At 47.3% G+C, this 17,748-nt stretch overlaps 1 protein-coding gene across 3 annotated transcripts in view; it reads right to left on the bottom strand.

The window, feature by feature from the left end:
- Positions 1-14,054, bottom strand: part of CELF6 (CUGBP Elav-like family member 6) — a 141,435-nt gene extending 127,381 nt beyond the window's left edge. For all 3 annotated transcript variants that reach the window (XM_063142244.1, XM_063142246.1, XM_063142245.1), the window contains exons 1-2: positions 13,910-14,054; positions 5,594-5,676 (exon numbers count right to left, since the gene is read on the bottom strand). In XM_063142244.1, coding sequence (XP_062998314.1) covers positions 5,594-5,676; positions 13,910-14,054 — 228 coding nt within the window. The remainder of the gene's footprint in view (positions 1-5,593; positions 5,677-13,909) is intronic.
- Positions 14,055-17,748: the final 3,694 nt, after the last annotated feature.

Raw genomic sequence — 17,748 nt, 5'->3', positions numbered from 1 at the left:
ATTGAGAGGAGGCTGGTGCACGCCGTCTGACAACAGCACTCCCGGGTTTCCAACAGGGATCTTTCCCAGACCTGCCTGGAGAAGTCAGCAATTGAACTGGCAACCTTCTTCATTTAAAGCATGTGCCAGTAGAGCTTCACTTAAAGCATGTTCCAGCTCCCCTAAAAAAGATGAAATTCCCAGCCTCGTATCCCACACTGGTGACTTTGATGGTGCAATGGAGAAAGAGACGGAGAGAGAATGCACACAAATCCTGTTCCCGGGAAATGCGGTGGCCACTTACGCATCGCCAAAAAAGAAAAGAAAAGAAATGCATCACCAAATAGAGGATGCAGATTTGAATAATATTTGCACGTTCTGGTTTCAGTGGAGGCTGGTGGCTCTGATGTCGGTGGGGTGCTGAATCTACTCTGGGTTCAGTTAGAACCAGTCAGAACTCTAAAGGACCTATCCAAAGTTCTGCACCCCACTGACATTGGGTCCCCCTGCCCCCACTGACACGGGCTCTACCATTAAGCTACCCCCCCCGTCCCCTAAATGGAAGAATTTTATTTGTTAATTTCGCTTCTATTGCACTCTTTGTCCCTGGATTCTTTAAAAAAAGAAAGAAGAGAAAAGAAGTTCTTCTAGACTCTGAGCATCACGCAGGACTTTGGAGTGATTAAAGTTAAATTGCTTATCTTGAAATGTCACTTTGTTATGCATGTCACCGATTGATTTACTGTTGCGCTTTGTATATGTCAGAATCCAATATATCTATTTTATATTCCATCTGGTAGTCTATGATATTTATTAAGGTGGACAAGTATATATTCATGCCAAGAAGTATCAAGTATCATATCTCAACTGATGCAAATATATATGCACACACACACATACACACGTGAATACAAGCATACCGTTCAAGTTAAAATACCCCTACCTCATGTACACTAGGGCTGTAACAGCTTCAACTGACTGCAATGCCATCTGCTAGTAGTTTTGGACTACTACTCCCATAATCCCTGGCTGGAGCTAGTGGGAGTTGTAGTCCAAAACATCTGGAACATACTAAGTTGCCTACCCTTGCTATACATGCCAGAAATTAAGCCCCCTTGAACTGAATGGATATTGCCTCTGTGTCAACATGCATAGGGTTGTGCTGTAAATTGGTTGATTAATCAGTGAAAGTTTTAATTGCAGTTCAACTTTTGCTCCCCTCCCAATGAGTTAGTGGGGCTGTGATTGAGAGACACCATGCCATATAGGACACACACAGGACTGGCGCCAGACTATTTTGCGCCCTAGGCAAGGTGAGCTACTTTCACCACCACCACCCCAAAAAATGCCAACTTTGATTTTTAAGAACATATGTTTCCTGGAAAAAAATAAGAAGCACAAAACTTGAAACTGCTAAATTTATTTTAAGGTGCAAGAAATACGTCATGCCAATTATAGCAAACAAATTGGAAAGGAACGTCTATGGGTCTTAAATGCATTATTTAATAGGAATATCACCTCCAAATCATCCCCCCAACTCACGCGCGCGCAGACACACACACTCAGCATCACCCACTCCAAACAAACACACGCATGAACACATGCATTCACACAAAGATCCCATGCACCCCATTCACCCATACATTCTCTCTCTCTCTCTCTCTGTCTTCCGGGCATGTTCCGGAAGTCCGAACGTGGAGCCGCCCCACCCCCCCAGCGTCCCAGGCTTCGCTTCGGCTGGGTGGGTGCGGGGCGCCATCTCGGCTGCCCAGGCCCAGCTGAATCCTTGGGCTGGCCCAACTCACATCCATCGTGTGTGAGTGCTGCACTGTGCCCAGTGCCCCTCTTAGCTTGGCGCTCTAGGCGGCCGCCTGAGTGGCCTCTATGGTAGCACCAGCCCTGGACACACAGCTATGCATTTCCTCCCTGAGCAGGGCTGGAAAGTGAGGCAGCTGGGGCAGGGTTCAGCACCTTGGATAGTTCCATTGGAATTCTGTCTGGTTCTGACTAAAACCCGGAATTTGGGCCATCAGCTTTCATTGCCCGAACTCCCCCCAAAAACTGGATCTCGGACTAAATCAACAGCCCTAAGTTGTGGGCTGCCATCAACAGATACACTAAACTATGCCATTCTCTTTAGCAACGATGGCTTTTTGACCTTTGCAACCAGAGAAAGGATCAGAGAGAGAGAGAAAGAGAGAGAGAGGAAAAACACAATTTGGAAAAATGTTTGCAGCATTCAGCAGACCCTTCTTAAGAGTTTCTGGCCAAGGAAGGTGTCCGCACATGGCACCCTGAGAAAGCTGCCAGTGCTCCAATGTGCTAGCAGGAATCACTGTACTGGTGCTTGCTCTGTTGCGTCCCCCTCCATACAGAGTGGCTATGTCCCCAATCTGCCATTTAAAAATTTCCACCATGCATCTGACATACTGTCACTCGGGGGCATGGTGGGAAATTCAAAATGGCGGCTTGCTGAGCCAGCCACTGCTACCAGGTAAACCCATGGTCAACCTCTCTGGTTGCAAAGGTCACAAAGCCATCATTGCTAAAGAGAATGGCATAGTTTAGGTTAAGTGTCTGTCGATGGTAGCCCACATAGAATCATAGAATAGTAGAGTTGGAAGGGGCCTATAAAGCCATCGGGTCCAACCCCCTGCACAATGCAGGAATCCACCCTAAAGCATACCTGACAGATGGTTGTCCAGCTGCCTCTTGAATGCCCCAACAACTTAGGGCTGTTGATTTAGTCCCAGATCCAGGGGGTTGGACTTGATGGCCTTATAGGCCCTTCCAACTCTACTATTCTATAAGCATTACCCCCTCAAAGCTGGAACCTAGAGTTGGATGTCATTGGCAGATTCTAACACTCTAAGGATGTCATAGATATACAGATACAGAAGGATAGAAAAAAGGGGCTATAGCTAAGGCTGAGTACATTTGACCTAAAAAAGAATGAACTAAGAAAAGGAAGGAAGGAAACTAAAAAGAAAAAAGAAAAGAGAATTCTGCATCAATGTAATAAAAGAAAACATTCCAAGAAAAGCTGACTTCTGTTACTAAATTATGCCCATTAAGCAACTTTGCATATTGTTCTGCTAGTAATGGAGAGGGCGTGGAGAGAAGGATCCCACTCCCTGTAATCATTGGAAATCTTTAGCCACACATTTCGCTTCAGCGAATTCATCAAGTGTTGCACCCACACTTACAAATATATAGCTTCCATAATAACTAGTAACTTATGTGTTTTTATATAACACATAAAAAGCAAGCAAGCTGAGATTCTCCGGAGCAGGGATTTTATGTTACATTTCATATTTGTCCTGAACTGCAGAATATACATTGCCCTGCCATATCTCTGAAGCAGAGCGCAGTCCTAGTAAACACCAGTCTTCAGGCCTGATCCCAATAAGTTATACCCCTGAGAATTATATTTGGCTCACAGTAAAAAATCTAGATGGATTACTGGCTCTTTACCTTTACGGTGAGCCTGAGGAAACTGCCAGGGTAAAATAAAATATAAAAAAACCCAGGGAGATGCATCAAACAAAGAGTTTGCACCTAGAAAGTCATTTCCAAAGATCTTTCCAAACTGGCCAACAGATACTTGAACTGTCAGAGCCGTGACAGACAGGAACAGGATGTTCCAGACGCATGTCTGAATCACTGACTTCTGCCAACCTGCCCCTGTGGCCCTGTATTCATCTGGCATCGCACTATTTACAAATCCCTTTGAAAAGTCCTTCCAAATCAAAGCAGGCACAAGGAGTTGTTCGTGAATACACCCTAAAGTTTTATTACCCGGTTAGTTATTAACTTAATCTGCTGCTAATGACCCATCAACACAAGACTTCATCCTCTGATCTCTTGAAACCAGGAGTGCATCAGGCTGTTGACCCTCTTTGGGTGGGATCAATACTAGGACTAGTATGGTATCAGGGTTCCTTCTATGGCCTGGACCCTCTGAGCAACTCTATAAGGATCTCTGCCTCCTTAAGAGTTCCACTTTCCTTTTTTTCCCTTCACTTTCTCCACCTTGATCCAGAGGGAGAGGCAGGTAAGAAATAAATTATTATTATTATTATCATTATCATTATCATTATCATTATCATTATCATTATCGTTATTATTTTAATGTGGGGTTTAGGCTGTAGACGGATGGTCATTGGCACACAAGACAATTATGGCTTAATGCAACAGTTTACTAGTGAATTAAAACAAGCACATTACAATTAAAGTTATTTAGTCAATTGAGCTGAGTGATACAAAAGGCATTAAAAGAAAATAACAGCTGTAAAAATGCAAGTTCTTTTACCCTAAGCTGCACCTAGTTTTCTTCAAACTACTTCTTTCTACTTCTTCCTCATACTCTGGTCTTCCCTGCCTCTGGTCTGGCTGGCTCTCTCACTCTTTTATACCCTCTTCCCCCAATAGAAAAAAACTCTAGGCCTGAATTTATTACCTTGCCTCTGTAAGCCTTTACATATGGACAAATCCTTTGCCCCCATCTCCAAGGCATTTGACGCCACCACCCTGTGGTAGCCCCACACACTGCAAGGAAAAGAAGTGGGACATCGCTGCAGCCAGACCCAACGTGTGTTGGGAGATTTGATTCATCAGGTGCATGAAGTGTAATCGAGAGTTTCAGCTATGGGGGATTGTGGGGAGTATTGTAAACAGGGAAGTCAGAAGAGAATTAAATGTAGAAAGTACTGACAGTGACAAACACATTTGTAACAGTAGCCATTCAAAAAACAACTGCTGTGAATAACGCAAACTTCCTGGCACTAGGTAAGCTAATTGACACATATGTAGTGTGATCAAAATCCATTATCCCTATTCAAACTTATCCCTGCTCACAGTTCTGGAACCAAAGAGGTGGGTATTGGTCACCAGGGGCATTGCTAGGCATTTAAATGATCCGGGGGCCCAGGCCCATAAGACACAAACCTTATTATTATTATTATTATTATTATTATTATTATTATTATTATTATTATTTGCATTTTTATACTGCCCAACAGCTGAAGCTCCCTGGGTGGTTCACAAATATGTATCTATATGTGCAAATTTAGACATGATTACTAGGATTTATTTAAATTTCACAGGAGGAAAAAACAGCTAATTAGTTTCTCATCCAAATCATCTCATATAAAATAAATTCTTCAGTTAATTTGTACCCTGATTATCCCAATTATTTTCTAAAGATTAATTGCTATGCAGGGGAAGATTTAGTGTGGGAGGGGGTTGCTACAGCACGTGGAAAGGGGAGAGTTAACTCTCCCCTCCCTACCAGCCGCAATCCCCCCACTGAAAATTGCCCCCTTGTGTGGCAATTAAACTGAGAAAAAATCCCTTCCATTGCCACCAATGTGCACTCAGATCTAATGGACACCAAGTTTGGAGATGGGTCCCTATGGCCCCACACGTAGCAATGCCCCTGTTAGTCACATCAGAGAAGAACACCATCACTTACCCAGATTTAATGGACTCCCGATCTATTTCACTTTATGGCATAGGTCTGGGGCCCTGTGAAATAGATTTGGGGATTGACCCTCATGGGCCTACCCCTAACGATGCCCCTGTTGGTTGCATAGTGTAGAGCGCCATCACTTACCCCAGGCAATGTCTTCTGCTCATGCAGTGCGCTCTGGGCTTTGAGGGCTGAGTCCCGGGCACAATACGTAAGGAAGGCACAACCTAGAAACAAAGGTGTACATACACTTAGTCATAGGGATAGTAGTCACAGCCAGCAAGGGAGCGGAGTGGCCCATTCTCACCCATGCAGCGGAAAGTGAAAGACTAAGCTATGCAGCACAGCTGGACATGCAATGAAAACGGTCAGGGATGCTGTTTAGTCCTTAAAACAGCTGGATACTCCTTTCCAGGGAAGCTGTGCCTAATGTCAAATAGATGTGGATAATATGGCCACAGGTCAGCATGCAGCCCAATGGGGATGTGATTTAAGGCAATTGGTACAGATTAGCAGGGCCTGGTTAATTGGAAGCATCAGGCAGTGACAAAAATACTGGGATTAGTGCAATCTCTCCCATTTGGGATTAGCACATCAGATTTTCATACTCATGGCTGGCTCGTGGCAGGATAGGTTTAGGGCAGCTACATACGGGAACCTCTCTTCTGTTGCAGCCTTTTACTGAAGGGAGGATTCATACTTTGCACCGGAATGTCATTAACACCCTTCTCCAAGGCTGTGTTAGGAGGCATCTGGTGTTACCCCTTCAGGAGGGAATTCTACAGTTCAGGTTAGGAATGGAGGAGAAATTTCTTTGGATCGCATTTCAATGTGAATTTACCGCATTGCATACTTTCAAACCAATACAGGGGGAAAGACACCTGAAACTCAGTTATCCTCCAATATTTACACTTCTCCAAATTTTGCAATGGAGTTCTCCAATCCAAACAAATACGTGGGTTGCTGAGAATTCAGAAAACTATTATATTTGGAAGAGTGTTTGCAAATAATGTCCACATTAGGCAAAAATGGCATACGAATTGTGTACAATTTTTCATGCAAACTTCTTATTTTTAAACAAACAATAATATCCTAAACCTTCAGGATGAACCAAACTTAAAGTTGGAAAAAGAGTCACTGGGAGAAAGTGAAACCGACAGACTTGTCCGTCCCTAAGAGATGGGGAGAAAAAGCAGCCTGACTGAAGCACAGGCGGGAAGTCAGCAGATATCTGGAAGCACAGTGCCTCTCTCTTGAGATGTTCTGCCTTTAAAGGGGGAGCAGACAAACTCAGCCAGCATAAGGCTATGAATGGTAGGGATGTGCTCCCCTTCTCTTCGGTTCAGAGAAGCAGGAGCGAGGCGGCCTAATTCGCCTCCGGAAAAGGCGGAGGCGAAGAGAGTCAGGGGGGCTGTGGATCGAGGCAAAGAGGATCGCCTCAATCCGGAGCTTCACCTGCAGGTAAGTGGTGGGGAGGGGGACTCATCTGGCGCTCCCGGCACCGCCATTCATGTGGCGGTGGCGGCACCTGGTAAGGGAGCAGGGAGGAGGGACGCTTACCTGCGTCCATCACGGGCTTCAATTGAGGCCCTGGTTGAAGGCGGAAGTGAAGGCCAAGGCCTCTTCCGGCTTCAACTGGAGTCACAATTGAAGCCCGTGATGGATGCAGGTAAGGGGGCAGTGGTGGTGGTGGCTTATCTTGTCCCACCGCCGCTGCCGCCGTCCATATAGCAACGCCGGCGAAGCCGGATCTCGCTACGCAGAGCGGAGCGGGAGACAGGCAGAGTGGCGCGAAGAGGATCGGGCCTGATCCGGATTTTCCGGATCGGGCCACGAAGCGGATTGGGGGATCCGTGCACACTGCTAATCAATGGCTACTAGTCATGTTGGCTGTAGGATAACTGAGCCCTGAACATCAGGAGATGAGTGATACTGCACTCATCTCCTGCTTCGGCAAAATTTGTAAATAAAGCAAAACATGACGCCAATGCCGTAAACCTCCAACGTGCTTTTCCATGTGACAACTCAAGGCAAGAGAGGATGCATTTGAGTCAGGAGGAAAGCCAAGTTCCCAGACATGTCTACTCAGAAGGAAGTCCAAGGAACAGAGCTTACTGGCTCCGATTGAAAACCGGAGTAGATTGGCATTGGACCTTGGATAGTTCCTTTAGAATTCTGACTGGTTCTGATTGAAACCCGGCATGGTTTCACTGCCCACTGGTCATTGGCTTTGTCATCCAATCCCTAAAATTGTCTCTGAGCAAATTGGATGGACTACTTACTGTGAGCAAATTCTTTTCACATTCTGCCCAGTCAGCAGAATGAGCGTACGGGGCCCCTAAATGCAGCGGGGCTGGCTTTTTGCAGTGATACACATCACTATCTGAAGAGGTCAGAGGGGGAGCATAAGACTGTTAAGCCCAGAGTCTGAAATGACCTAACTGCACCACAGTTTCACATATCCATGGACCTACCTGACAGATGCAAAAACGTGATGTCGGAAATGGCAAAGATGGGTTTCCTGCCATGGGCCTACCCAACAGTGCTGGCTCCAGGTTTTGAGGACCCTTGGGGGCAAGACACCTTGAACAGGCCTGCTCCTTTAGGCAATCTACCTTTTTCACCTGCTGCTGCTGCTGCTAGTACTCCTCCTCCTTTTCCTCATCACTGCTCTCACCTGCTGGCTTAACAGGCAGCACGACAGGGAACAAACAGGCAGCAGCATCTGTCGCTCTGCCTTCTCATCATCACCTTTGGCTGAGCCAAAGCGAGAGGCAGGTGAACTAGCAGGTTGCCATGGGGAAGAGGAGGGGCTCTTGTCAGGGGACCCCTGGCTGGAGTGTGGGCCTTTGGCAAGTACCCCAATTTCCACCCTGGCTGTCATTTGCACATCTGCAAAGATTGGTAAGGACTACAGAGACCAGTGTCCACAGCCAAGAAAATAAATGCAAAATTCTGCAAGACAGCCTGGACATCAGGAAAAAGTTCCTGACTGTTAGAGCAGTATGACAATGGAACCAGTTACCTAGAGAGGTTGTGAGCTCTCCCGCACTAGAGGCCTTCAAGAGGCAGCTGGACGACCATCTGTCAGGGATACTTCAAGGTGGATTCCTGCATTGAGCAAGGGGTTGGACTCGATGGCCTTATAGGCCCCTTCCAACTCTGCTATTCTATGAGGCTTCTGTTTGGGGGGTTCAAAATGAAATTCCAACCTCATTGATTATGGGGGATGGCCCTGTCTTGCAGCAGGGTGAAGTGGCCAAATTCAGGCAGCACCAGGAGTGGGGTGGTGGAACAGGCGAAGGCCAGAACTGGTGTCTGAATGATGTGGCACAATCTTTCCCCACCTGTGTCTTCCAGATATCTTGAACCACAACCCCCAGCATTCCTGACCATTGCCCACACTGGCTGGGGCTGATGGAAGTTGAAGTCCAAAACATCTGGAGAGAACCAGGCTGGGTAAGGCTATTTTGCATGGCTTTTGAAAGGGCCATCCCTAACTGGCCATCGACTGGACTCAGCACATGGGGGGCAAAACTGGGGGTCACATCCAAACCAGTGCATTATGGCAATCGAACTTTATTAAAACAAAACAAAAAAGAGCTGTAGGCAAGTAAGTAGGAGCAAGCACAGGTAAAAATAAATATAATGAATACAGTACAATCATAGAAACGAATATGGAAATGTACCCATATGCACCCATTACTATTATATATGAAGTACTATGGGGAGGGGGCCAACACCTGACCAGCCCCTGCTGCTGCTGCTCCTCTTACCATCCCTGGCTTCAGGCCTGCTATCTCCTTCCGGCCTTGGGTGACGGAGCAAGGAGAAGGGAGCAGAGCAAGAAGCAGCAGCTGCTCCTACTTGCTTATTCACTTACCCCTCTCCCGTAAGCAGCAGCGGAGTTTGGGCCTAGAGGCAAATGGAGAGGAGTGACTGACTGTGGGAAGGAGGAGGGTGACCCACAGCGAGCACCTTGCCCAAGCCCCCTCTCCCCCATTAAAATATGAAGTGGGCACTGTCCTTTGCCATAACCTGACTTTGCCCAATTCAGACGTCTTCCTTACTAGCACCTTACACCATGTGTAATTTTGCTGAACTTCCTCGGGACTGTGGAGATGTGTGAGTAACACGCCTGGAGATTCTTAGCACATGCACACTGGCTTGTGAATCAGAAGCCCTGGTGGGGAAGACTGCACAACACTGACTCACCCTCATGTATTCTTACTCCTTGGTTAAGCTTTTGTTAAGTCTGCATAGTCATGAATAACGTTTGCACTTCTTTTTGCCTGTACCATTCATGTCCCGGCTTTGCAAAGCTGCTGTGAAAACAAAGCAGCCCAGATAGGAAACCTGCCAGCCCCTTTCATTTACAAAAATGAAAGTTAGCATGGGTATTTTGCTAACAGTAAAACAGGAGCAACAACAGTTTTGCTAGGTTCATAGCGTTCCATCCACAACATTAACAAGTTTTTTTCTAAAAAAAACAAAACAAAACATTTACTTCCCCCCTCCTTTTTTAATTAGATCCTATATAAAGCTTCCTAAAATGATATTAAAACAGCAGCAAAACAGTTTCCCTTTAAAAATGTAAATATTTAATGAATGAAATTTGACATTGATGCATTTTTAATATTGGCACAATTAAATCTGCCAGATGATTAAGTATTAATAACTCTTAATAAGTGCAACCAGCTCGCCTTCAAATAGAAAGAAAGAATTCAAGAGTGAGGGAAAGCAAAGCCCTGTAGCTGGGAGGAGGAAGACAGACAGACAGAGAGACAGACGGACAGACAATTGCTCCTGGCTGTAGCAGTTTTGGTTCATTCAAAACAATCCTAAAACTTCTGTTCCAACTGATCTGCCTTTGCGAAGAAGGCCGCATCAAAAGGCACATATTTGGATAGATGGAGACCATTAAGCCGCATCTTAATGAGATGAACGATGACATGTCATTGCATTCATCAAGCAACGTATTTAAAAGGAGAGGGGCGTTTTATTTTTATTTCTGGCCTGAGCAGTATCTAGGACAGAGTTGAGGAGGTTAAAAACTAACAATACAATCCCAGCGGTAAGAAATGTGGACTCCATATAGGTTGTGGTGGGGAACGGTACTCCTCTCCTTACACAGGGTGCAAAATCGGAGAGGGCTTGAAGAATGAACTAGCTAACTGAAAACTGTCTGACATGTGATCCATCTCGACAATGATCACAAGCGCTTTCCAATCCTCTTTAAGCCAAATTTCATATGACTTTCTAGAAACTCCCGTGTCTAGCCAGCTTCGTCTATCTGTCTCAAGGCCTGATATTCGGACTGCGATATTCATATTTATTTATTGTGAAGACACCACCACCACACACATACACCTCCCTGTTTAACTGTTGTTTAGCAACAGTGATTAAACTGGCCTCGCTGATTTCTTGCTTTACAGCAGGGGAAGAGGTAGTTCTCCAAGTGTGTGTGTGTGTGTTTTATTGCTCTCTGCTTCCATCTTCTGTTACATGCACTTGAACCTAAGGCCTAGATTTTTGCATTGTTGGATTTTATTTTTATAGATCATTTCCAGGAACCTATCTGAGAGATACTGGAGGACTTATTCTTATAGCCCTTATTCTGCAGCACAGAAAATCATCCATTACCAAGCTCTTGATTTGCATTCAGAAGGACCACTTCAAACTAGACAGAGCAGGGAAAGTTGCAAAAGCAGGGAGATTTGTGTGTGCTGTTGTGTTGTGATACTTTGCAGTAGGGCAAGGTGTGATCTAAAATTCCAACTCTACCCTGCCTTGAAACATGCCAACATATGTACCAGACTAATATATTCATAAGAAGAGAATGAACTGAGAATGTAACTTACATACCATGGGCCACTGACAAGCTAACCCAAAACATGACTAATTGATTGCCAGCCTTACTGAAGTCCATGTGATTTAGTTCCAGATAAATATACATCAAGTCACAGCCTGAGATTGAAATGCTATACACACTTACTTGGGAGTAAGTCATATGCGTGTTTACATAGAAGTAGGTCTAGCTAAGCACTATGGGGCTTACTCACAGGTGAAGCAGCATAGTATTTCAGCCTTCACCACGTGCAATGGAGGAAGGGTTGTCATGCACAAAACAAGATATTTTGTCTCTGCGCTTAAGGAGCTAACATCTGTGATAAGGAAGAACTTACTAGATGAAAAATAATAATTTGTAAGTATCTATCCAGAGGCAAAAATGGACTTGCTAAAACTTCTATTAATGCACTGATTCACTTTTTACCTGCTGCATTTTTGCAAGTGTTAAGAGAAATTGCCAAAAGGTATCTACCTAGGTCATTTTTCTTCGAGCTAGACTCTCCTTCCATGACAACTGGCTTCTCCCCTTCAGTAAAATTAACATGAACGTGTTTTATGAGCGCTCTTGTTTTCTTCCTAACTTTGCAGTGACAAAGAATTATACTCCTTGGATAAGCCAGTATGAAATAAATGGCCTGTTCAGACAACATGCTAAGCCATGGTTAGGCTGCTAACCCTTTTGCAGCAAATTGTTAATGAGTGTGTTTAAACCATGGTTATGTAGTCACCATAGTTGGGAATGGTTCACATGACACACTAAACCATAATGTTTAGCTCAAAATGCTTAACCACTATGGGATAGCATGTCATCTGAACAGGGTCACACTTAGATGTGCGTGCACACATGTGCGTGCACACACACGGAGTTATTTATTAAAATACTTACTTTGCAGTAACAAATACTACAAATAAGTCGTATCTGTAGTATTTATTACTACAAATACTACTTATTCATAGTAATATTTTTGTAGTATAAGGAGAAGGGGTTCCTAGTAATTAGATTAAGAAGAGGCAACTTGGTGCCTTCCAGATATTTTGTACTCCAACTCCCATGATCTCTGCTGGATGGGGATGATGGGATCTGTACTATAAAACATCTGGAGAATGCCAGGTTGCCTGCCCCAGGACTAGATAGTTGGGTCAATTATTCATGATGTAGACCTCGCTCCCTTGAGTTAAGATGGACTCTTAACGCATATATCCTAAATGCACTTTTCATCTGAATCTATTTTGCACATAAACTAACTCAGGTATTTCTTTTCTGGCTATGCTGAGTCCTCTAGATCCAGCCACTGCTGGGGTCTGTTTCCTAGTTTCTGTTTATGCATCCTTCCACCCCTCCCAATGTAGACACATTCATTCATGAGTATATACGATATCCCTCACCCCCACACACATGTCAAACAATTGCATTAGAGTTAACTTTGCAGAGGGACCAGAGGCCATTTTCACACTTACACACACACACACACACACACACACACACACAGAGTTCCTCTGGCTCACACACTTATTTTCTCACTTTACACTTTTGCCCACACACACACATACACACACTTTCATCTAGTCCAACTTTGCGCATGCTGTGTGAACCCCTGCAGGGTTTACTCAGAAAACACCACGTACAGCACCATGTACATTGATGGTGCTATATAAATAAATAAATAATAATAATAATAATAATAATAATAATAATAATAAATAAAGGCCCATTCTCCTCAATGGGGATTTCTCCCAGCTAAAGGTCTGACGGATTGCAGCTGTAATGACTGAAGTCTGAAGAACAGGGTGATTGGGGTGTGTGTGTGTGGGGGGGGGCTTGATCCAAAAGATGTGCACTTGGGGAAGTGTTCACTTAAGAATTGCATCCTCTCCCTCTTGCACATGCGTGTACACCCTTCCCTCCCTTGGCGCCCAGGTGCTCAGGCACTACATGTGACTCAACTTTATACACTTAATTATTAAATTGTGTGTGTGTGTGTTGTGGGGTGGGGGGAAGAGGAGGCGGCACAGGAGGAGCAGTGGTTGGCCTTCTCCATCACTATCAAGCGATGTGTAACCATGTCTTCCAATGTTTATGAATGAGCCCTCCATCCCTCCCATACACACACACACACACACACACACGCTGCAACCCCACATCCACACTTCCACGGAAACCCTCACCCTCCACCATCACCCGGGGAACAGAGTACGACTTACTTCTGGATGCCTGGGTGAAGGCGCGCCCGACCCGAGAGCAAGCCCTATCGGGCACCGCGGGGCTTACTTCCGAGTAAACCAGCCTGGGATCGGGCTGCACCTCTCCCGTCCTCACCCACGCGCCCCTTCTCTCCCGGCGCTGCCACACGCAGAAGGCGGCGGCAGGCAGGCAGGCAGGTAGGCGGGCGGGCGGGCGGGCAGGCAGGCGGAGGCGGCCGTCCCTGCTCTGCATCTCTTTGTTGGCCCTTCCGCCTGGCCGGGGGCAGGCGTGGTGGGACTCGGGAGCGGCGGCGGCGGCGGCGGGGAGAAGGGCGGGATCCAGCCCGGGGCAGGGATGGAGGGCGCGGGAGAAGTGGCGGCGGGGCGGGGAGGGGGGTGCTCGGGGCGGGGGGGGGGGGGCGCTCGTACCTTTGTGCATGCCGGTGAAGCGGTCCTTGAGCACGGTGAGCTCGTAGATCTTCCCGAATTCCTCGAAGAGCGGCTTCAGGTCGCCCTCCTCCAGGTTGCGCGGGATCTGCCCGATGAAGAGCTTGATGGCATCGTGGTCCTTCATGGCGATGTCGCTGCCGCCGCCGCCGCCGCTGCCGCCCCCCTGGCCGTGCGTCGTCGTCGGCGCCAGCCCGTTCATCCTCCCGGAGCTGTTCGTGGTGCTGAAGGCAGCGCTCTCCGCCTGCGGCGGCGGAGGCGGCGGCGGCGGCGGGGGCGGGGGCGGGGGCCCGGGGGGAGGTTGTTGCTGCGCTAGCCCGTTGGCCAGAGTAGCCATGATGTTCCCAGCCGGCCCGGCTCTGCCCCGCCCCGGCCGCCCCGCCCCGGCTCCGGCTCGGGCTCCGGCTCGCCTGCTTGCGCCGCCCGGGCGCAGGGGGAGGGGGGCTGCCCAGCCCGGGCTCCCCCTCGGCGCGCTGAGCCCAGATCCCCTCCCCCTCCTCCCCCGGGCTCGCCCTCCCCCTCCGCGCCTCGCCTCCGGCTTCGCCTCGCCTGGCGCGCCCTCCCTCGACGGCTGCCACTGGGCCTGGTGACGTCAGCTGGCTGGCCCCGGACTACTCGCGGGCGATTAGCATAAGGGGGAGCTCCGGCCAATCAGCGCGGGCGGAAGGGGCGCGGGGCGGGGCCGGGCGGGGCAGGGGCGCGCGCTCGGGAAGGGAGGCAGCGAACGGGAGAGTCCAGCCAGGATAGGAGAAACAGCAGCAGAGGCGGGTGACTCCGAGGTCTGTGGGGCCGCGAATCGGCCCTGGGTTTCACTCACAGCTCCGAGGGAGCTGTCCGAGGTGCTGAAGCGAGGCCGGGACAGTTTCAGCACCTTGGATAGCTCTTCTGGAGTCCTGGCTGGGTTTTGACGGACTCCCAGAGCAGGTTTACGGCTCCGCTGAGGTCCGAGAGGCCAGCCTCCCCTGGCAGCAGCCCAGGCTCTGCAAAAGCAAATGGGGTGTGTGTGTGTGTGTGAGACTCTGCTATCAATGGGGCAATGCATCCGCTCTGGGTTTCAGGCAGAGCTCTAAAGGAGCCGACGAAGGTGCTGGACCCTGTTCTCAAAGCGGGCTTCCCACGGACATCTGCTTGGCCACTGTGTGAACTGGCTGCTGGACTAGACCGGCTTTTGGTCTCTGATTCAGCACGGCTCTTATGTTCTTTTGAGCCAGGGTAACGTAGCAGGCAAATCCCACCTCAAAGCTCCCTTTTGCGATGAAGACTACATCTCCCAGCATGCCCCCAGCCAGTTAGCCAACCATCAGCGCTTTGTGCACATGTATGTGTATGTACAAAGACAGAAGGACTGGGCCTATGCTGTTTGTCCAATTTCACCCAAGTCCCTTGTATAGTGTTATCAGAAAGCAGCCCTTCCGTTGCATCGTAGAATTCCGTGTGGCCGTTCAGGAGGCTTAACGGGGCACAACCCACATCAATAGGTAATCTGAGTACTCTGGATAGGTCAGAGTTTTGGTGCGAGGCAGAAACAGATCTGAAGCGGTATTTCAGATCTGAGCCATAGGCAGCTGCCAGGAGGGAGTGGAAACCAGGGGAAATATCCGATGCTGATCCAGTGCTAGCACTAACAACATTGCACTAACATAAACTAATGCTAAGGGGGGAAGTAGTGATTTGCCCCATATTCTGATGGCCAGTTTGCCACTGAATTTTCTCTTGGCTTAACTATCACCAATGAAGTTACGCCAAGTGTTTACACATGGTGTGGAGAACGTGGCTAAGGAGATATATTTTTCTCTATCCCTCTGTTATAATACTAGATCCCAATGGGGTCATCCCATGAAGCTGATTGGTGGGAGATTCAGGAAAGATTTATTTATTTATTTATTACATTTTTATACCACCCAATAGCCGAAGCTCTCTTGGTGGTTCACAAAAATTAAAACCATAATAAAACAACCAACACGTTAAAAGTACAAATACAAAATACAGTATGAAAAGCACAACCAGGATAAAACCACACAGCAAAATTGATATAAGATTAAAATACAGAGTTAGAACAGTAAAATTTAATTTTGTTAAAATTAAGTGTTACAATACTGAGAGAATAAAAAGGTCTTCAGCTGGTGATGAAAGAGCACAGTGTAGGTGCCAGGCGGACCTCTCTGGGGAGCTCGTTCCACCACCGGGGTGCCACAGCGGAGAAAGCCCTCCTCCTAGTAGCCACCTGCCTCACTTCCTTTGGCAGGGGCTCAGGGAGAAGGGCCCCTGCAGATGATCTTAAGGAATAAAAGGAAAGGCTTCTTCACACAGTGTAGGGTTAAGCTATGGAATTCGCTGCCACAAGATGTAGCAATGGCTGCCAATTTGGATGGCTTTAAACAGGGGTTGGACAAATTCATGGAGGATGTGAATGGCCAGTAGTCCTGATGGATATATATACTATCTCCAGTACACACTAATTTCTGGGGAACATGGGCAGGATAGTGCTGCTGCACTCATGTCCTGCTTGTAGGTTTCCCGTTGACAGCTGTCAACCACTGTGCGAAGAGGATGCTGGACTAGATGGTCTGATGCAACATGGGACTTCTTACATTCTGATGTTCTAGTGCAACATCATTAGTGCTAGCACTGTGATCCCATTGGATACTGCCCCAGGAGTGGTGTCAGGGACCAAGCCAGAGCTGTGGGACAAGAGAAAAACACAACAGAACCAGAAAGACCATTTTCAGTCAAAGTCCCAACCCAAACAGGAAGATCTCTCTCTTGAGGACAGTTGCACACAAGGCAGAGGGTTCCTGGTTGTAGCCCCACTGATCCCAACTAAGAATATCAGAGAAATCTCCAATGCAATCAAATGAGTTCAGTTTTCTATAAATCCAACTTGCAGATTCTACAGCGAACCAGCTTTTCCCGAGTCTCACAGATTCTGCAGACTTGTGGAGCGATACTTTTTTACTTTCTGGAATTTTATGCATATTTAGTCTTGGGGAAAAATACATTAAAAAAGCACAAAAATGCACATTTGGGGGGTATTTGCCCATTTGGGGTGAGAATTTGCACATTTCAGTTGTTCAAATTTGCACACATGCAAATATGTGCAAATTTTAGAAATTGAGGGGGGGATCCAATTCTACCAATAAGCAGAGAATGGGACAAAAGGAAATCCATGAAACACAGACAGAAGAGATTCCCCACCACCACCAATATCTGTACATCCCTACTCCCAAGGCAGGAGAATGAAGTGGGTTCCCCCTGTGACAAGTCTGGTGTTTCTATGCTAGCGGAACTGCTGCTGCAGCCCCAATATACCTCACACCCATTCGGGCCACATGCCCACAGCTCTATAAATACAGGCTCCATGAATAGCAAACACCAGACTCAACCTGTGACTGAGGGATTGTGCCGTGACCTGATTTAGTGGGAATCCTCCAAATCACAGTTTAACAAAAGGTTTCCAGTGGGGGTAATGCATCAGGGCTCAGCTGGGAGGGGCACTGGGGAAAATCAGAGTTCATAGAGTTCACATGCAATGAAAGATGGCTGTGGCAGGCATCTCCGTCCAGACCAGTGAAAGCAGTAGGACAAAGATGGGAAACTGTTTTGGGTCAAGAGTTGAAGGTTGGTTGATGTGTTGGGATCTGCATGCCAGGGGAGGTGGGGCTAAAGTTAAATGAGGCATGTTCAGAACCAAAGGAGGTGGAGCCACAGCCAACAGAGAGTGGAGTCACCTTCTGAGCTGCAAAATAAAGGAAAATCATTGTAAGTATTACTGTGAAATTGCTTTTCTGTCACATAATAAGGAAATGTCTCATGTTCCACTC

Source organism: Elgaria multicarinata, chromosome 16 (genome assembly GCF_023053635.1).
Source record: "Elgaria multicarinata webbii isolate HBS135686 ecotype San Diego chromosome 16, rElgMul1.1.pri, whole genome shotgun sequence".
Classification (NCBI taxonomy): domain Eukaryota; kingdom Metazoa; phylum Chordata; class Lepidosauria; order Squamata; family Anguidae; genus Elgaria; species Elgaria multicarinata.
This window is presented reverse-complemented; position numbering and strand designations above follow the sequence as displayed.